The 22,396-nt window shown below is 34.5% G+C and overlaps 1 protein-coding gene across 2 annotated transcripts in view; it reads left to right on the plus strand.

Moving 5' to 3' along the window:
- CCDC148 (coiled-coil domain containing 148) overlaps nucleotides 1–22,396 on the plus strand; it is a 301,269-nt gene that overhangs the window by 101,370 nt on the left and 177,503 nt on the right. For both annotated transcript variants that reach the window (XM_051986343.1, XM_051986344.1), the window contains exons 5-9: nucleotides 9,453–9,556; nucleotides 18,784–18,866; nucleotides 19,734–19,894; nucleotides 21,207–21,302; nucleotides 21,402–21,583. In XM_051986343.1, coding sequence (XP_051842303.1) covers nucleotides 9,453–9,556; nucleotides 18,784–18,866; nucleotides 19,734–19,894; nucleotides 21,207–21,302; nucleotides 21,402–21,583 — 626 coding nt within the window. The remainder of the gene's footprint in view (nucleotides 1–9,452; nucleotides 9,557–18,783; nucleotides 18,867–19,733; nucleotides 19,895–21,206; nucleotides 21,303–21,401; nucleotides 21,584–22,396) is intronic.

Genomic DNA, 22,396 nt, shown 5'->3' on the forward strand with positions numbered 1-22,396 from the left:
ACTAAGGCTGCCTCCAGAAAACTTCCCCAAGAAACCTGCTCACAGAGAACCATCATATATTATAAAAAAGAAGAAAACACCACAAATAGTGAGCTTCTGATCCCCCAAATAATGGGGATCACCCCAGCACCAGAAGAAAGGCAGCAGTACTGGTCCAGGGCAGTGTAAAGTCACTGTTGCCTGTAGAGGAAGCTTAGGACAATCTCCTCTTTGTCCTAAGAGCAGACCTCAACCTTTAAAAAAATGAGCAAAAAAGCAAAAAGAACTCTGACCATAGAAAGTTTTTATAGAGACAGAGAACAGACCTCAAATCCTGAGGATATTAAAGGCAAATTGTCTCCAAATGAAGTCCCAAAGGATAATATGATATGAGTTGGTCCCCATCTCACAAGGTTCTCTTGGAAGAATTCAAAAAGGATCTCAAAAGAGGGTTAGAAGAAAAATGGGGAAAGGAAATGAGAATTTTCCAAGCAAGTTTGGAAAGGGAAACATAGAAATTATCTGAAGAAAGCTTCTTAAAAATAGATTTAATGAAATGGAAAAATCACATAACTCCTTATAAAATAGATTTAACAAAAAATGAAAAAAATCAAATAACTCATTACAAAGTAGATTTGATGAAATGGGAAAAGGATATAACTCCTTACAAAAAAATAGATTTGAAAAAGTAATCCACTGAAAAACAGAATTTGTGAAATGAAAAAAAAAATCCAATAAACAAAATACCTCATTTAAAAATTCGATTGGCTAAATGCAAAAAGAGGTAAAAAAGCTAACTGAAGAACATAATTCACTAAAAATTAGAATTGAACAAATGAAAGTAAATTATTCAATAAAACTTCAAGAATCAAACAAAATTTAAAAAATAAAAAAATTGAAAATGTGAAATATATATTAAATTTCCTATTGAGTTCAGGTTGAGGCAAACACTTGAGTATTAGAGAGTTCATTGAATGTCCAATTTTTTGGTTTAATATTATGATTAATTTTTCTAAATATGTTATTTTTGGCTATAGGCCTAGTTCTTTTGATTGTTGATATATAATATTTCAGTACAGTCTTTTCTTGTAATTGCTAATAAATACTGTATAATTCTAATTGCAGTCCCAGTATTTTTAATTGCTTTTTGTTTTGTTTCTTGTAAACAGGATAATTTTTTTTTATCCCTTGTATTATTGTGTCAAGGTTATTATTATTATTATTATTTTTTGGTCACAGTTTTCAGGTGGTCCAATTATTCTGATGTTTTCTCTTTTTGATCTGTTCTTCAGAGCTGTTGTTTTTTGTATAAAATGTTTCACATTCTCTTCTATCTTTTCATTCTTTATTATTTTGTTCTGTATTTCTTGGTCTCACAGATTTACTGGATTTCTTTTTTTCAATTCTAATTTTCAAAGAATTATTTTCTTCTTTAAGACTCTGAATATCCTTTCCTAGTTTTCTGACTTTCATAATATCCTTGTTTTTCATGGATGTTTTTTATTTTTTATTTTTGAAAATTTCTCCTCAATCACTGTTATTTGATTTTTTTTTTTTTTGAGTTCTTCTATAAATTTTTTTCTGGGCAGTAACCACTTAACATTACTCTTTGGGGTAGGTGTGGCTTTTTTTTTTTTTTCTTTTTTTTTACTTCACTGTCTTCCTCTGACATTGAATCCTGGCTTTCCCTCTTCCTATAGTAAGTTTCTGGTTTTATGTTTTTGTTTTTGTTTTTTTGAATGAGAACTATTAGTGTAAGCACCTCTAATCCTGAGATGGGGAGAGAATGGTGCTTCTGGCTTCCCTTTAGCTCTCCCTTCTGATCTGGAACCCCAAACTAAAAGCTCCAACCTCCTGCAAGTGCCTGCAGCCAGCAGCATCCCTATCCCATTGTTTCTGCACTCATCAGGTGTGCTGGTTCTTTCTTGCCCAGGACCATCTCTCTGCAACACACTTGGGCCTGGCATTCCTTAGCAAGAGAGGTTTTCTCAAATCTTTTTGAGCTCAGACTCCCAATTCCCCAGACTATACAAAAGGTGAAAGTTCTTATTATCTGGGCTGAAGCTATCTCTGAATTTAGATAGCCACAAGCTCCCCACCTGCTATTTCAGTAGAGCTAGCCTGGAGATATTTATATTTCACATTGTTAATGCTCAATCCCGAGGTCTTTCTTGCGGGCTTCTTGGATTTTCCCAAGAGGACCCCTGTTCTGTCCTGAGTCTTATTTTGTTTTTATTTTTTAACCTGTCTGTGTTCATCCTGAGGTACAATTTTGTTTTGTTTGTGGGGAAAATCTGGAGAGCTTGGAATTTTCTGAACTACTCTGTCATCTTCCCATAATCCTCCTTATGAAGTACTTTAAAAAATAGATAATGAATTTCTTACTTTGGTTCAAGCAGCTCCTTAATCATATGCTAATATTTTAAGCCACTTCTGATAGTAATGGCTCTTGGTATTTGTGGTCCCTTTTCTGCTTTAAAGATTGTATTTATCTAGGAGAGCAATGCAGAGTCTTCATATTGGCAGTCAAAGTGGATGCACATGTTCTGCCTAGATGTTCATGATGATATAAAATCATTTAAGAGAGGAATTGGACATGTGATTGCAATGGTTTAGGGAACCTCTACACAAGGAAACTATTTCTACCAATGCAGATTGGCACTTTCTTTGTCATTCATAGTTTTAGAGGATTGCCATGAGGATTTAGAGGTTAAATGACTTGTACAAGGTTACAGCATATATATCAGATACAGAACTCAAATCTAGATTTTTCTGGCTTTGAGATTAGCTCACTATTGCCTAATATTTTGTCTTTTTTACAAAATTCACAAGGAGTGTAAACTATCTTGTAGTTTCATGAAGATTGAATAGTTTTTGGTAAATGTATTTACATATAGAAATTTGTATATAGTATAACTAGCTTTTTCAACTTTTGATTATATTTAAAATTTGTAAGTTTACTAAAATTTAGCAGAAATAACTTGCTATCTTAAAATTGGTAGTAATTTCTTGGAACAGCTTTATTAGTAATAATGACTTGGCATCAATTAGAAGATTATTATTAGAACATATCATTATTATTATTATTTTTGCTGAAGCAATTGGGTTAAGTGACTTGCCTAGGATAACACAGCCAGGAAGTAGTAAGTGTCTCAGATCACATTTGAACTCAGATCCTCTTGACGTCTGGGCTGGTGCTCTAACCACTGTATCACCTAGCTGTCTTGGAAGCTTATTCTTAATAAAGACACAAGTCTTTTAGATAGTGAACAGAGCACATGACTTCAATACCTGAAGACCTGAGTTCAAATTCTGCCTCAAACCTTTACTAGTATATACCATGGACAAATCACTTAATAGCCATGTGCATTAGTTTCCTAATCTGTAAAATGACATGGTTGGATTCTGGTCTCTGGGTCTCTCAGGTTCTAAATATATGAACCTAATTAAGTTACAAATTATATTTTTCCCCTACAATTTTTGCCTGAGAGTGAGAACAGAAAAAACCCAGCAGTTGGCAAAAAAGCAAAATATTTAGCTATAGACAATAGAAGCAACTAATGAAAAATTGGAGACTTATTTTGACTTTTACAATCTACTTAACTGACCTTATCCTTTCCCCATAGACAGCAGTATTGCTTTTATAGCATTGAAATGTAATCATCACTTTTACAAGTCTAGAGTCATTTTTATATTTGTTAAAACATCAAAACAACTTGAATATTCTATTTATTTATTTTAGGCAAGCTCTGATGATTGTAGACCATTCACAGATAGATGGAGACTTAAATTCTATTGTAGCAAGTGCTACAATAACAGTTCACATTTACACAGCATTTTGATGAAATTATCATTCCTGTGATGCAGATTAGGAAAGATGTTCTGAGAGATTGACTGATTTGCCTATGGCCACACAACAGGAAAGAAGGAAGCAAATACAAACATTTATTAATGTAGCTACTAATAGTAGCACCCTACCATGTGTTAGGCACTCAATTAAGTACTTTACAAATATTATCTCATTTGGTCCTCATGACAACCCTGAGAAATAAGTGCTATTATCCCCATTTTACAATTGAGAAAACTGAGACAGATAGTGATTAAATGAATTACCCAGGGTCACCCAGGCTGCCACTTAGGCAATGTTGGATTTATGATTTGAATCCTAGTCTTCCAACTCCAAATCTAATACTCTTTCCACCAGTATATAGTATCTATTAAAATAGGCTAGAGGAGTATGGATTTTTAGAAATTCAATATAATTTTATTTTTAATGCTTTTCAGGTAGTAAAGTAGAGAGTTTGTCTTTGGAATGTTTCCTGTTATGTTCTAATGAAAATATATTTCTTTGCTAAATTTCATAACTAGTTTCTACCACATAAGGTTGTTTAGAGAATTGAGCAGAAAATACATAAATGAAATTTCTCTGAGCTGTAATCTAGGCAGTAGTTATTATTATCAGCCTTTTTTTTCCAACTGACATATGCCTATATAGATACTGATGAAAAACACATAAAGTTTGTTAAAAGTCACACCTGGCAATGCAGTTAAACTTTGAAGTTAAAAACTTAATATAATGTGCTTCTCAGAAACTTGACTCATTCTTCTTTGTTACAATTTTTAGAGAATTACAAAATAGCTTGATTTTGTTACAAAATGGCTTTTTTTTCTCCTAGCACCAATTCCTTTTAAAAGTGAGTAAGCACGATCTAGTAATCATTCCTAGATAGATAATGTAATGGTATGTTAGGGCTTAGTTCTATTTTGTTCTTATCTAGTAATTCATATTAAATATTTGAAGCTACAAAAAGCTTTTTTTCTAAGTCCCTAAAGTCATTTAAAAATATTTTTAAAATTATTGGCCTTTTTCTTACTACACTACCATCTAAATGAAAATTTTTGAAGGAAAAAATGCCTCAGTTATTCTCAGTTGTAATGATGACAACTAGATTAAACAAACACTATCTCTTTATAAAGAGTACCATGCTAGGTAGTGGCATTGTGGCTGAAGCCATATTAGTAATTGAAATTGTTAGGGGAAGTAGTATTTATAGGGAAGAGCAACAAGGACAGAACCTTGGGGACGAAGTCTAAGAAGTAGGGAGGTAAGAATTTAGGGAGCATTTGCATGTAGGAGTTAGTTAACTTTATGGAAATTGAATGAGATTTTCACAAGAGAGACCAGAAAAGATTGAAAATAGAAGTTTGAAGAATGATTAGGAAGAGGGGCCAATGAAGAAAACAGAAAAATACTAAAGTGAAAGTTGAGGGATAAGAAAATATCTAGCAGGAAGGAGTGGGAAGTAGTGCCTTGTGCTGAAAAAATATGGACAAGAGGAGGTTTGAAAAAGGACATTGGATTTGCTAATAGGGAGCAGTTCTTGAGGCAGCAGCTTCAGCATAGTGATGGTGATGAGGAAGTCAGAATGCAAGGGTTTGAAAGCATGTTTTGTGTTGAGTAAGTGGTGACATCAAGTGTAGACTGCTGCTTCAAATCTTTTGATATTGAAGAGGAGGGGAAGGGAACAGGTGAAAGGTACTAAGTCTGCTATGTGTCAGGTACTTTCACTAATTGCTTTACAATATACTTCAAAATGCTATGCTTAGGGGTTGAAAATGGCAGAAAAATTTTATAAAGTAATAATGAGAAATTACAAATGAAAAGTTTTTTTTGTGCTTTTTCTTGAAATGGACTGTTAACTATTTTGTTGTGATATTTCTTAATTCTGAACCCATTTCTGGTCCATGACCTAGGCATAAAGAACGAGATTATAAATAAATTAGAGGAACATAGAATAGTTTCTCTCTCAGACTTGTGGAGGAGAAAGAAATTTGTGACCAAAGATGAACTAGAGACCATTACCAATCACAAAATAGAAAGTTTTGATTATATCAAATTAAAAAGCCTTTGTACAAACAGAACGAATGCAAACAAGATTAGTAGGGAAGCAACAAACTGGGAAAACATCTTTACAATTAAAGGTTCTGATAAAGGCCTCATTTCCAAAATATATAGAGAACTGACTCAAATTTATAAAAAATCAAGCCATTCTCCAATTGATAAATGGTCAAAGGATATGAACAGACAATTTTCAGATGAAGAAATTGAAACTATTACCACTCACATGAAAGAGTGTTCCAAATCACTATTGATCAGAGAAATGCAAATTAAGACAACTCTGAGATACCACTACACACCTGTCAGATTGGCTAAGATGACAGGAAAAAATAATGATGAATGTTGGAGGGGATGCGGGAAAATGGGGACACTGATGCATTGTTGGTGGAGTTGTGAATGAATCCAGCCATTCTGGAGAGCAATCTGGAATTATGCCCCAAAAGTTATCAAACTGTGCATACCCTTTGATCCAGCAGTGTTTCTATTGGGCTTATACCCCAAAGAGATACTAAAAAACGGAAAGGGACCTGTATGTGCCAAAATGTTTGTAGCAGCCCTGTTTGTACTGGCTAGAAACTGGAAAATGAGTGGATGCCCATCAATTGGAGAATGGCTGGTAAATTGTGGTATATGAATGTTATGGAATATTATTGCTCTGTAAGGAATGACCAGCAGGATGAATACAGAGAGGCTTGGAGAGACCTACATGGACTGATGCTAAGTGAGATGAGCAGAACCAGGAGATCATTATATACTTCGACAACGATATTGTATGAGGATGTATTCTGATGGAAGTGGATTTCTATGACAAAGAGACTTAACTGAGTTTCAATGGATAAATGATGGACAGAAACAGCTACACCCAAAGAAGGAAACTGGGAAATGAATGTGAACTATTTGCATTTTTGATTTTCTTCCCGAGTTATTTTTACCTTCTGAATCCAATTCTCCCTGTGCAGCGGGAGAACTGTTCGGTTCTGCAAATATGTATTGTATCTAGGATATGTTGCAGTATATACTGCAACATATTTAACATATATAGGACTGCTTGCCATCTTGGGGGGGGGGGGTGGAGGGAGGGAGGGGAAAAAACGAAACATAAGCGAGTGCAAGGGATAATGTTGTAAAAAAATTATCCTGGCATGGAGAATCCATACAAATCAATACAAAGTTATTATTAAATAAAATAAAATTAAAAAAAAAAAGAAAAGGAAAAAAAAATTTCATCATCTAAAAAAAAACCCAAAAAACAACAAAAAAAAATTGCATCCAGAATCCAGGGTAAAATAGTCTCAAACCAAAAGTAATTGCAATTTCTTGGATAATGGAAGTCCTTTTCTCATTTATGTGAAGTCCTTAATGAAGCTTCCATTAAGATCGGTATTGCTGTCTATTGGGCTCTTTACAATCCTGTAACTGCCTTTCCTCACTGTGTCTGGTTTGTCTTAGCTCCCTATGAAAATCAGTCATCGCTATTCTGAAAATGCTCCTAGGACAACCACATGAAAACCAAAATCTGACCATTTAAAGTCACAAAGTCAAATATAAGACAATGGTTCTTTCCTCTCCTTCCTGGCCCCCGAGTAATTTCCTTTCAGATTCTTAGCTGGAATCTCATTAGGATAACCCTCTACTGGAATACCAGGTTCCGAACTGACTACTATTTTTAAATCAAGCTCAATAGAATATAGACAAACCTTCATTCTCTCCCAATATATTGTCTATGTGCTAAACAGAAGAGGGACTTGCATTTTGGGAGGGGGAATAAAAGACTACACTTTTGCTTCAAGGATGAACCTACTAGCTTATAGCTTAGACACTTGCTTTTGCAAGAATTTAAAATAAAATCTTTTCTGGATTCATCAGCAAAAAAAAAAAAAAAAATTCTGAACCCATTTCTAAGACAGAGAGGAAGTAAATTTGAGGTTAGGGCAATATATGGTTTTATCTGTGGATGTGATTAAAAGGAACCTACATTAAAATATTCCTTCTTAGGAGCTATCTTTTTTATGTTTCCATATCTTCAGAGTTGATTTATGAAAATTTTCAGGTTACTAAATTCTGTGATAGAACATTAATTATTGTTCTGCTTGATCCAGAGGATACAACTCTGAATAAAGGGGAAAGTAACAAGGGAAAACTTGAAAAGGTGTACCTGAGGAAAAATTACCTAACAACTTCTCAAAGTAAATGCAACAGTGAAATGAAAGGTGGTGGATTTCTTTTTACTGGAGTTTCTCAAATACAAGAGGATGACTGCTTTTCATGGATATAATAGAGGATGCTATGACATAGTAGAAACAATACTGAACTTGTAAATTAAAGGATCAGAGTTCAACCAGTTCTACTACTTAGATACTCTCATTGTCTGACCAGTAACCTCTGGACTTCAGGTCCTCATAAATAAAATGAATGAGTTGATGCAGATAGTCTGTCTCTTCAAATGCTAAATCTGTAATGTTTATGTTTATTATAATGTTATTATTATTTATATCCCTGTTAATTAGCATAGAGCTTGGAATTTTCCTTAAGTGAAATTGTTAAACTCTTTTTCAATTGTGTCTGACTCTTCTTGACTTCATTTAGGCTTTTCTTGGCAAAGATACTGGAGGAGTTTGTCATTTTCTTTTCTATCTCATTATATAGATGAGGAACTATGGCAATCAAGGTTAAGTGACTTGCCCAGGGGTACATAGATAGTAAATGTCTGAGGTTGAAATTGAGTTTAGGAATGAGTCTTCCTGACTTCAGGCCAGGCACTCTATCTACTGTGCAACTAGTTTGTCTTAAGTGAACAAATGTACTTATTACATCAAATTCTGATTTGTTTTATAAAATGAAAAAGTATCAATATAGAATTATATTAATGCAATTGATACTTGACAGAGCAATGATTATATGGCCTCTTAAAAATAAGGGATGCAGGAAAGAGATTTCTTTCACATCTTTTCCAAATTTTCATTTTTTATAATTTTGTTGAAGTTCTAGAAATACATTTTTGATGAATTTATATATTTTTAATGCTGGGAAAGACCTTAAAGATGATCTAATTTTACCAGCTCATTTTATAGATAAGGAAACTAAGATACAACTATCATTACATACTCAGAGAATTAGTTTCCTGGCTCCTGACCCAAAGGTCTCATGCAAAATGATTAGGATATTTTTTCAAATGCTTGAGGATATTTTCATCTTCATGTGTTTGAGAAGTGTGTGGGGGAATAGCAATATTTTAACTTTTCTTCAAGTTGTATAAAAGCATCATTTCTTACATTGGAAAGGATTTAAGACTATATATTTCCCATTTTAATCAATATAGAACCCACTTAAGTTGTCCTCAGATTGAGAAGTACACTGACATGATTTAAGAATGAGGGAGCCATTTTCTACTTATTTTCAAAGGAAAACCGCTTACTCTAGAGCAAATATAGGGAGAACAAACTTGAGTTACACATAACATTCTGAACTGTTGCTATCATATTCTTAAAAGTCAAATTTAAAAACATTCCTTTGTAAAAGACACATTAGAAAAAAAAAGTTGGACTCTCATTTTCTTTTATTCCTTTGAAATTAGATCCAGAAAACAGAGCAGACTTCAAAAATATCTAAAGATCAAAGGCTAATAAAACAACATAAGAAAGTATGGTGGCAAGAGCACAAAAGACTCCATGAAATCAGGTAAGAGGTGACAAAATCCCACAAAATGAGAGAATGATTTTATCATTTAATTCTTGATTAACATTAAGTGTATATGCCAATATTCCAAAACTTTGTTTTATTTAGCCTGTTACAATTAAAATTTTAAATTGCAATATAAATGAGTACCTAAAGTTTCTAGCTCCATCATTTCTTCAGCTTAGCTGAGATCCAATAAAGGTAAACATGATTTTACCATTATTTTTAAAAAATCATCCTTTCACTATTTATAATATTTGAGTCAACCCTTTCATTTTTGTTGTCCATTTCTTCCCATCTATATCCAAGTAGGTTTAAGAATTAACCCATTAAATTATTTGAATTTGATCATTACATTGAAAAATGTAAATTATTTACCAGAGAGAAACAAATAATGGAAAGCATTATGAATGTTTTCCCCCTTAAAACTCATATCAATGCTTTTTCAGATATTAAATTTTTATTAAACATGCACTTCATTAATGTGGCACAAATATTTTTGAAAAAGTACAACTTTTCTTTTAATGAGCATTTTTATTGTGCATATCTAAATTCAAATTTCTGAATATGTCAATTTACTTTGAATTTAAAATTTAACAACCTGTTGGGAAAGATTCTTACTCTGCCAAGTAGTTTCTAAATGTGGAATATCCAGTTCAAATTTCAGTATGTTGTTTATTATTTTAAGCTTATTTAAAAATAATACATATATCTAAGTCTATATTTCTATATATATGCATATCTCTATATATTTAGACTTTTTCCTGTATAGTTCTTCATGGAAAAAAAATCTTTTAATCAAACTCATTTCTGTTCTTCCCTCTCCAAAAAGAAGTTTTATTATGCAAATGAAAAGTTTGAACCCATAGGGGAAATTTTTATGAAGTTCTGTTTAACCTGAAACATGATAAAAAGGAAAGTCATTTGGCAACTTTAATTACAATGTTCAATGATGCAAACTCAAATATAAAAGAGGACACTTGGGAGGAATTTTTAACTTTTATATTCTTCTACCTCTCTCAATATGTATATTAAATTGTTCTTGTACTTGATGGAAATTACATGAACATATCATTATAGACAACAACACTTTAAGTTTAGGGTGACACATAGATAATTAAATGGAAGTGAGGAAATGATCAAATGATAGTCAAAATGTGTTTAAGCTTATTACTAGAATTAAAAAGAAAAAGAGTACAGATATTTATCAATGTTATTGTAAAACTTGGCCTAATTTCAATAAATGTTTGTTGAAATTAAAAAGTAGCCAGGAATGAGATGAGAGAATAAGAACAAAAACTGGGTGTGGGGGTGGGGGGAGGGAAATTAATCAGAACAAGATGAAGCATTTATTCAATGCTACCAGGGCAAAACCTTGTGTTAGATAATGGAATGGAGGTAGAAAGCCTGTGGAACAGACCCTATGGAAAGAACCTTTCCTTCAAATCTGAAATTCACCAAGTTAAAGCGGGTGTGGTTAAAGGTGAGGCCATGGGGGCAGATAGGAGACTGGGTTAAGATGGCTAGCATTGCTTTAAGGAAAAATAAGTAAGCACAAGTTAAAGTAATTGAATCAGGACTGGGCAGAATTTAGGGTCAGATAGCATTGAAGCGGCATAATTCCAGGGAATCAGGTTAGCATAGATTCTGAGATGAGAGTAGTGCTACACTACTGTTACTAAGTTATATGTACTTTGCACCTTAAGACACCCCATATTTATTCCTGTCTCTTATCTGACCCCACCCCATCTTGCCTTTGACTATTCCCAAAAAGATTAGGAAAAGCTCTGAAAACGTGCAATATAAATCAATGGTGCAAAGTCAAATCTGATTAAGTCTTTAATCACCCATCATTTCCTGCTGCTTACTAGGTAGGGGCAATCTCAAACATAGTTTATTGCATCACCCTTATGTTAACCTTTCTCCCAAAACATATCAATGGAATGACAGCTGTATACTTGCCTTAGCAAGTATTGTCCCAGTCACTTTCTCTCTTGTACACATTTTATAAAATTATAGTTTCCTTATTCATTCTCTACTCATTCTCTTTCCAAGATCCATTCTCCTTCCATGCTACATACTGACTTTTGGACAGTTACTGAATTTTATTCTACCAACCCAAGAACTTAAATGTAAAAGTCAGTTTTCTCTACACAGCTCCCAGGCTAGTGCCCAACTTCAAAATAGCAAACATCAGACCTGTAAACAACTTTCTTATACTCCCATGTAAGCTCAGGGAAACATGGGATATATAGTTTTGGGTTTTCTTGGTATCCAACATCTGGCATTGTCCCTCTCCAAGGTTCATGTTCCCTTGCCTTGCTTTCTGTCTTGATGATGGCTGGATGAATCTTAGCCAGAGAATAATCAATAAACTTCTAATAGAGAAAGGTATTCACAGCCTTCCTAAGTGTTTTGAGATCCAGCACTGTAACTGCTACTTGTTCTTGCTTTTTTTCTGTTGTCCTTCCCACAGAGAGCTGGATTCTACTGAGGGCCAGCCCAGTTTTTAATCTCCTTTTTCTGCCCAGTGGAGGATGTCTCCTCACATTTGATCTTCACTTTCAGAAATGGACTTTCTTGAATTCAGAATAATTATTGACTTTTTCTTTCCCACCCACTGAATCTCTTTTAGGAACTGGCATCTCTTCCCAAGTAAACTTGGAATTTAGCTTTCTATTACTATATATTCAACTACTGGGTGACATTGTTAGGAAATATCCTGAACCTGTTGGAATGGAAGAATCAGGAGTTGGGCTTGTCCCATGTACATCCTGGCAGTTTACATTTGATCTCATTGTGCAGAACTTTTGGAAAATGCTGAGCTCTCTTTGTCTCTTCTCTCTCTCTCTCTCTCTCTCTCTCTCTCTCTCTTCTCTCTCTCTCTCTCTGTCTCTCTCTCTCTCTCTCTTTCTCTCTCTCCCTCTCTCTCTCTCTCCCCTCTTTCCCTCTGTCTCCCTCTGTCTCTGTCTGTCTGTCTCAAAGAAGACAACCTTCTACCCTAGATTCCACTTTTTTATTCAGGACCTCAACTTGCTGTCTAGGAGAGTAGCTATGACTGGGAGTTGCCAACTAGGAATCCACAGTGAGTACCTCCCTTTGACAAGCCCTCCCTCCTTACTGCAGGCAGTTTTCCACTGATCCCTAGTCATGTGGTTTGGCATAATGAAGTCCACTCTCCACAGTGAAAGATGGGCATACTTGGATACAGCATGTACTTTCCTTTTGGCCTAGAATCAACAAAACAATGAGAAATTAAAAAACCGCATAATAAAACATCCCCTACTCAGTGGTGCACCTGTAACCTCTCCCTGACTTCTGAAGTCCTTAGACAATGTGCTTGGAACTCAGGAGGTATAGGGAAACACACAGATCATCTTTCTAAGACCCCTCCCATACCCACATCCCTGATGGCAGGGAAAGGAATGCAAATAATACCATGTAGTTTCCCACTTTGTGCTTTATTCACATTTCTAGGAGGCCAGGGTTTGCTGAAGACTCAGGAGCCAGGAACCTAGGGCATCTTTCAGTGCAGGGCATGGAACATAGGATCCATTGTGAACTGAAACTCATGAAGAACAGTATTTTTTCTAATCGTGACTAGCCTGTTGCTGGCAGAGACTTTTGGTTGATTCTGGCTTTGCTTAGTTCATCACTAGCAGGGTGAATGGACTCAGCACGGGGCCCAGCAATGAGCAGTACTGCAATTCTACTCCAGCTTTGGTCTGACTCAGACCATTACTATAACGTACCTTCTCTTGTAGATATGTCAAGCCAATTCCTGTGACACACTCACTGGAGACAGAACCTTGCTGCTTTATATAACTTGGCATGAGGGGGAGGGGAAGGGAAGGAAGCATATAGATCAAAGGGAATGCCACACAAGAATAAAATCTACTTTGGAGCTAGTTCATTGCTCAAATCTCCCATTGAGATAGGGAAAGTATAGCCAGCAAAATAAGGCCAGTCCATCATCTGGAGGCTCCCATATGAAAAACAGTGACCTGGACTGGCCATGCCCTAAGGGTTTAGATTTCTATCTGACCTCTGCTATCCATTTCCTCTTCTGCCTTTCCACACTCTTTCCCAGTCCCAGATTACTGGTGGACTAGTTCAAAGCATCTTTCATCAAGGTCATAATCCCCTATGGGGATTGCATAACTGAATGTGGGGGGTTATGAAATTATGATTATCAGTAAATATTTGATTATATCATTTTTATTGATCTATTTTATGTACTATATATCCTGGGTTGCATATACCTATTTTATATAACTATATACCTGAGGTCATGTAACAATTTCTTGGGCAAAAAGGGGTTGTGAGTAGAAAAGGTTCAAGAAGCCCTAGAGTAGTTAACCACTGTTTTATGTTGAAAGAATTAGCCAGGCTTGCCCTATGATACCAGTACTGAAGTACTTGTTACCTCTAGTTGTATGGTCTATGTATTGATACCACACTGTCCTTATGGTCACATGCTGCTTTGATATTTTAGCCTGTCATCCAATTATAAGGGCCTATTCTTCAGTTTCTGAAGGTTGTCAGAGGTAGTATTGTAATTTATTACTCAACCCCCCCTTTATAATATCTCTATCAAGACTTCCTCCTCCTAGGCCCAAATGTTTTTTAGATTCCTGAAAAGAGCCTTACCATATGTAGTAGATGACGTAGAAACCCAGGTCTTATTACAATACTAACTTTATTTCATAATGCTGGTGTTTTCCCAGCCAAAAGCCATTTACTTGATTGCAAATGTGGAGTGTTGCATTCTAAATATCAAGCAGCACTGTCCCCAAAGCACTACAGTATCACTGCTCTTCTCTTGGAACACAGCAGGAAAAATGGCCACCGAGCTGCCAGAATTTGGAGAAGCAAGTGATATGACTTGCCCCTGGGGATTTGTCACTCTAAGAAGCTAGCAATGAATGTTTGAAATCTCCAGAGTTCCTTCCCTAAGCTGTGCACTAATTCCACCACTCCCCCTAGAGTGACAAAGAGAAGAGGAGCTGCATTTCAGACAAGCCAGTGTTACTGGAATCCTACTGGCACGCACAGTAGTACATTCTTTGAGCTCCTAGGTCATCCTGTGCCTGGGTACTCTCTGCCCCAAACAGAATAGTAAGAGCTCAGACAATGCTTGATTCAAATGAGTGATATGAGAGTATAACTTTGGAGCCATTACTGAAGCTTTACACTCACACAGGCTCCAATTTGTATCTTGGACTTTTCTCAATAGTGAATAATCTCTCTGATTTGTGTTTGCCCCCACCCAGAAGTCATCTTTAGAAATATATGATATGAATTATTTTGGCTTCTGCCTTGGGGATTATTCATTTTCCTATTTCAAGAGAAACTCTCAAGACTTATAGTGAATAAATTTACAACATAGTAAAGAGTACAGAAAGAACCCATTCTCAAAACCATAGTTAAGAAAAAAATTCTTCTTATGTAGACTTATTTTCTCTAAGATTTGGGGGAGTCATGGATTTGGGGGAGCCATGACTGGGTTGAAAATACTTTGCCCTGCTCCAATATGGGAAAATAATTTAGTATTAATGGAATTGTGGAATTTAAGAGCTAAGGGATCCCAGGAGTTAATCAGTATGATTTATAACTAAAGAAGAATTTTCTTTAGGGGTACCTCCAATCCCGCTGTGACCCCCAACTGTTTAGAGAAAGTAGATCTTGCTAGGGTAAAACTTTTCTTAACTATCCATGGACTGGATTATGGGTCCTTTAGGTATTCTTTGCTTTGTAATTAATTTATTCTCCTGTGTGCGTTGTAAATGAGTCTCTTCTAGATAATCTCAAATGAGAGGCATACGTCCTCTAAGGCAGCCCAATATATTTTGGGATGATTTAAATTAGTATGATATTTTACATCAAGTTTTCCTCTTTGTAACTTTCCTCCTCAGCTTTGTTCTGTCCTCTGTAATCAAACATGACAAATCTAATCTGTTCTTTACATAAAAGCTCTTCAAACACATAAAGATAGTTATTGCATATAACTCTCCTCTAGGCTCAACAATTCAATTACCTTTGACTTGTTGTCATATGATATGAATCCATGACTCTTCACTAATTTGGTTGTCCTTCTCTGGATCCTTCCCAGGTTAAGGTGTCTTCCTTAAATTATGATACTCATAACAGGACACATTTATCCAGATGTGGTCTAGCTATCTGTACAGATGGCCTAGGTTGGTTGGATGGTTGCTGTATTTCATTCCCAAAGAGGCCCCAAAATGACATCATTATGTTAGAGTTGAGTGGTAGTGTATCAAGTTGTGACTGATCAGATTAATATAAAATAGGAATCCTACACCAAAGGTCAGATACAAATAGTCTCTATGAACATTTGGGATGCATTATCTAACTGTACATCTCATGTATATCTGATAAGGGCATACCAAGCTGGGTGGTCCTATGCCAGTGTCTCTCATGTCGTATATCAGTTCTAAAGTTCTTAAGAGAGACCTTGAAAGTGTCTTTGTATTGCTTTTTCTGACCACCTTGTGAACACATACCCTTTGTGAGTCCTTCATGGACAATGCTCTTGGACTTTCCCAGTCACCTATGGAGTGAAACAAGGCTGTGTGCTTGCCTCCATTTTTTTTTTAGCATAATGTTTTCGGCCATGTTGTCAAACACCTTCAGTGAGGACAAAGATGGAATCAGAATCAGCTTTCATATTGTTGGTAAATTCTTCAACTTAAAAAGGCTACAATCCAAAACTAATAGTAGAGGAAGTGTTGATGCACAATTTTTTGTTTGCAGATGGTTCTACACTCAATGTAGCCTCTGAAGCTGAAATGTAACATAGATCGATTCTCCGCTGCTTATGCTTATTTTGGTCTAACAAATAATACAAGGAAACAAAGGTTCTCCATCAGTCAACACTGCATTATCCATATGTAGAACCATCTAGTTACAGCAGATGATAAAGTTTTGAATACTGTGGATATGTTCACTTACCTTGGCACTGTGCTTTACAGGGATGTCCACATTTATAATGAGATTGACACATGCATTGCCAGTGTTTGAGAGACTCTGAAGGAAAGGGTGGGAAAGGAGAGGTATGAGACTGACTAACAAACTGAAACTCTCCAGAGCAGTTGTGCTGACCTCATTGTTGTAATATGGCTTATCAAATTTTAAAACTGTGACAATATTATTATTAGAGGAATAAGAATATTATTCTTGCCATAATATTATTCTTAATAATGATAATTATGATGATAAAATAGCATTTATATAGCACTTTAAAATTTAACATAAAATTTATTTTCTCTTATCTTCACAATAACTTTGGGAAGTAGCTGTTATTATCCCCATTGTCTAGATGAGGACATGGAAGCATTGGTCTTCTTCAAAAACAGGACAAACAACATTTTTTTTTATTATATAGCAGAGATTTTTATCTCAGACTTTACCACATCACCACTACTATTATCACCACCATCACCACCACCACCACCACCACCACCATCATTATCATCATAACCATCATTATCCTAGTATTGAAGAGTTGTATGTGTTTATAAAGTAAATTTTATTGTTTTTTGACATAGTGCTCAGATGACAATTTGACATCTGTATGATCTGTTATGGATTACTAAATGCATTTATGTATCATCCTATTTGCTATTTCTAAACAACATTGTGAAATAGAGAAGAGAGGTACTTTTCAACTCAGCAATGTGAAAATTGAGACTCTTAGAGAGTAAATGAATCATGTAAGGACTTGAACTCTACTCGAATAGAGTATATAAATAGAACCCAAGCATAATACATTGCTTCATAGAATAAGAAAGCATTAGTCTAAAAGTACTTTTGTGGACTTTTATTCTTTATCAAAACAAATGTAAACCTTAATAAACCCACTTATTTGTTTGGCAACATTATAATTAAAACTGAAAAACCAGTTATGGTAGAAAAATGATTTAAGTGAATGGTATCTTTTTCCTCATCTATAATCGACTTTGAATCTAGAATCAAATCAAATGAGCCTAGGAGGTGATCAAGGTCATAGGGATGACAAAAGCACCACCAGAATATGATAAATTGGAATTGGTAGCCACAGAAGGAGAGTATCAGGGGAGAGAGTTATTAAAAAAAAGATTTAACAAGATTAGTGGATAGATTGAAAAGGAAAAAGGGAAGATTGTTAGAAGCAGAAAACTCTATATAAAGAAGCTTCTTACCCTTGCTATTTGTTTTTATGTACTTTCTCTCTGCTGTCTCTCTGTCTCCCTCCTTCTCTCTCTCTCTCTCTCTCTCTCTCTCTCTCTCTCTCTCTCTGTTACTCTCTGTTTCTACCCTTCTTTCCCTCTCTCCTTCTCACTCTTCTTAGTATTCTCTCAACTATAATCTTTGCTTCTTTTTCTACTGCCTTCTAGTCCTAAGGGGTCAGATTGGGCCAAGGACTGTATTGCATGGATCCCTAATCAGTCTGTGAATAGTTTTCAAAGAGTCTATGAATTTGTTTGGGACAAAAATATTTTTATTTTCATTAACCTCAAACTGGAATTTAGCATTTCCTTCAGTTTCGAGTTTAAAAAAAATATTTTGACAAGAGGATCCATAGGCTTCACCAGATTACCAAGGGGGTCTGTAACAACAACAACAAAAAAAGGATAATAGCTTCTGAATAAAACTAATTTAGCCTAAAATGTCTTCTGCTAAGAATCCTTTTTATGTATATTGAATTAGAGATTCAGTATTTTCAAATGTGATATTTGTACATTTTTTTTTTTTGTTTAACACTGATGCTTTAAGATAAGAAGATAAGCTTTTCTATTCTAGGATTTCCATTTTCAAAGCTGGTTAATTTTTTTCTACAAACTATTGAATGTAAATAGTGAATATTTTGCTTTTTAAAAATTAGCATCAACTCAAAAGGCCTTTAAAATCAGGATACTGGATAGTGTAGTGGATAAAGCACTGGCCCAGGAGTCAAAAGGGGCAGAGTTTAAATCTGGCTTCAGACACCTGACACTTAGTAGCTGTGTGACTTTAGACAAGTCATTTAACACTGATTACTTCACACAGACAAACATTTTAAAAGGTCTTTAAAATTAGCCATATATTGCTATTCATTATAACTAGAAGTCATATGTGTAAATATTATAGAATAAATCAAAGCATATTATGCATTTGCATTAGTAACAGGGACTTAAACAAATTCTATCTGGTCATATTTTAAAAATGGACTTTTTCCCCACTTATTTCAGATATAAAACAGAATCTGAAATTAAAAGCTTTTTTGATGAACAGAGCACTGAAAATGAATGTCTTTTCAACCTCAAGGATTTTGGTGAGAATTATTTTATACTATTTTTAGGAAGAGCTCCGTTTGCCTACTCATGGTCACTTTGACCAGCTTCTAGTGGCAGTCAGAGAGTTGTGGGAATCCCCTTTTGGTCAGAGGCACAGGCTCTTTGTGAAAGAATTCATGAACCCGCAGAGTTTTAGGAAGCAAAAATGGAAGTTTATTGTTGGATGAGAAGTCAGCTTTGTTTAAAAACTGACTTCTTTGGTTGCAAAGTCCTATTAGGGAAATGGAGGCTGACAGTGAGAAGAGAATGCCTTCTCAGTGGGCAGGGTTCTTGTAGCTATACCAAAGAGACAGAGCATGCTACTTTTGACTTTCTGTAAAGAAATGAGAGAAATGAGTAAACAAAACCCTATTTTTTGAGTAGATCTTGGGGGGGAAGAGCAGAGGGAGGAGAAGCTGGGGACAGTTTGAACTGATCAGACCAGGACATCCCAATTGAAATTACTTTGAAGGCTTTTTCAGCCTGAATTTGAATGGAGATCCAGCTATCAATGGAGGTGATTTGCCTTAGAAATAGCCTAGTCAAATGACACCACTTAACTTGTCTAGGGAAATATGCTTCCCAAGAGGATCTGAGACTCAAGTCTCCCTTCTTTACAAATCAAAGGGTACACAATTTTAGAGAGTTAATTTTATGGATCAAAAGGGAACACAGTTTCACACTCCCATCAACTTCATGTATTCATTGAAAAAATATATAAATTTCTGTTTGTTTTTCTTATAACAATTATTAAAAAAAAACAAAAACAAAACAAAACCCTGAATTTAGGCTTGTTCTTTCTGAAAAGAAGCTTGACAAAATATCATTGTGAATTTCAGTGAGGAAATTTTGTCTTTCTGTTTTAGAACTTGCATTATCAGAAGAATGGAACAAATATCTACAGAATGTATTAGAACCTATCTTCCAGTTGAAAGAAGATTTGAAATGTAAATCTGAGTTGCTGTTTGATACTTCAAACCCATCCTCATCAGAAAATGCATTTGATACACAGAAGATGAGAGAAGAGGTCAGACTTATACTTATTACATTTGAAAAACGTTGGCATACAGATATTTATATCTTTTGTCCTGACATTCAAGGTAGAGACATTCAGGCATCTTTAGGAAATTGTGGAATTTCTAGAAATTTTAAAATTAGGTAGTTGTTCTTGGATTCCAGAGCATGTATTAGATAGCTATCTGTACTACAGGACTCCTGGAAATCCCTTCATCCTTATTTCTGTTGTAGTTGAATACAACAGAACATAAACCAAAACAGAAATGCATGGCTGCACAAATATTCCATTTATTCGAATCCGAACCCAGGGTTATAACTAGAAATCCAGGCAGAAAATGAGGATGAGAATAATTGGCTAGAATTAGTGAATACTTAAGAGTGGATTAACTCTCTCCCTAATTCTATTGGAGTACACGTGAGTTATACTGGGAGCTTTCATAAACATTGTACATGAATATAAGTTCCACTTCTGGTTTCCTTGTCCAAAAATATCTTTAAGGATCTTTTAAGGTGCTCCTTTTTCCTGTCTGCAATCTCCTTTCTGTTTCTTCTTTTTTGTTGTTCAGTTGTCTTTCAGTTGTGACCAACTCTTTTGGGGTTTTCTTGGTAAAGATACTGGAGTGGTTTGCCATTTCCTTTTCCAGCTCATTTTACAAATGAAGAAACTGAGGCAAATGGGGTTAAGTGACTTGCACAGGGTCACACAACTATTAAGAGTATGATATCAAATTTGAATTCATGAAGAGGACTCTTTCTGACTTTAGGTCTGTCCCTATCCAATATGCCACCTAGCTGCCCCTTTCTTCTCTTATAAATCTCATGTTTCATAGCAATGGTTTCTAATGCCACTGTTTGTGACAATGTATGTATGTATATCAATATACATATATACATAGATACATAGATATCAATATACATATATACATAGATCTATATGCATAGATATATATGCAAAAGATGAGTATGTATTGCACATGCCTATTTATGTATGTATATCTTACATATATGTACATATATTTAAAGAATATATGTATATATTTCATCTATATCTATGATTTCATAAATGTAAAGAAGTTCAGCATAAGAAAACTATCTCTAGTTTATAGTCTTAGTTATTAGTTACAAGTCTTAGAAGTTTGTCAGAACTCTCCAAGGATTTAAATAGTTTGCTCAGGGAGGCAAGGCTTGAAAACAGGTTGTTCTAGCTCTGAGGGCAGCTCTCTTTTTTTGTAAATTTGTTTATAGTTATAGTTGTTTCATCTTACTACTAGTAAAACTGTAATAATTTACTTTGTGCTAAAATTGTACTAAATATCAAATAGGTTGAATTAGTAAAGAAACAATTGAAGACTATTTTTAGAAGACTTACTCATGAACAAATGCTTTTGGAACAGGAACTTGCAGATTCTGGAATAAAAGTAAGTACATTGGAGATAACACTTCAATTATGAATGAGATTAACAGAAAACAAATTAACTCATCTGTATTAAATGAATGATAAATGAGTTCCTTTGCAGGCATTAATTCATCGTTCAGAAGAAAAAATTGACCAGTTTCATGAACTGCCTTTAGAGCTACAAACTTTGAATTGTCCTTATCCTGATTTGAAATCTTCAATTCTTAAGGAGTTTTTAAAATTTACAGAGGAATATTGGAAGAAACTTGAAGAGATTGAACAACATTTAAAAGCCATACACAGGTAATCAGTGGTCATCTTATTTTCTTTTTTAAAAGAAAATTTTTATACTATTGAGTTTTGCAGTTGTTTACAACCTGATTTTATATTGGATTTAATTGAGTAATTAAAAGGGTTGTCTTTTTAAAATAATTTATCTGAAGTAATAGATTAAATATTTTCTATATTAAAAATTGTCCAAAATATACCCTATCCACTTAAGCTCTTAGACTAGAAATACTTTTCAAAGATTAATTTACAGTAACTATAAATATCAGGCCAAACATTTGTTCTTTTTCAAAGGAAATTAGTAAGCAGAATTACATGTAAACATTGAGAAAAATAAGATCACGTAATTTGCTTTATGCAACCTATCTCAGTTCTAATTTACAATGAAAACAAATATTGTTTTATTTCTTTATATTCTAGGGATGAATATAATTGGAGCAAACAAAAATTTTCTATTAGAGTTTTCATACCTGAAATATTCCAAAAGATGTGTAGTCTTTCAGTTCATATCTAGAAATGACATATTTCTACAAATTGCCATTAGCTAAATGATTTTTTTTCATCTGTGAATTGGATTATTTTCTGTGCTATTTAGAATTCCAACAACTTTATTCTAAAACATAAAAGAAATGCCACATCGGATCAAAACCAATAGATCATCCAATTCTCTTCTCTATTTTCAGACTCTCTTGTGGTGATCTCATCAGCTTTTATAGGTTCAAATATTACCTTAATTTCCAAGTGTTCACCATCCAGCCCCATTCTCTTTGAACTGCAGTTTATTTTAATAATGATCTGTGAAGTATTTCCTTCAGAATATCCATAGAT

The sequence above is a fragment of the Antechinus flavipes genome, chromosome 3 (genome assembly GCF_016432865.1).
Source record: "Antechinus flavipes isolate AdamAnt ecotype Samford, QLD, Australia chromosome 3, AdamAnt_v2, whole genome shotgun sequence".
In the NCBI taxonomy this organism is placed as follows: domain Eukaryota; kingdom Metazoa; phylum Chordata; class Mammalia; order Dasyuromorphia; family Dasyuridae; genus Antechinus; species Antechinus flavipes.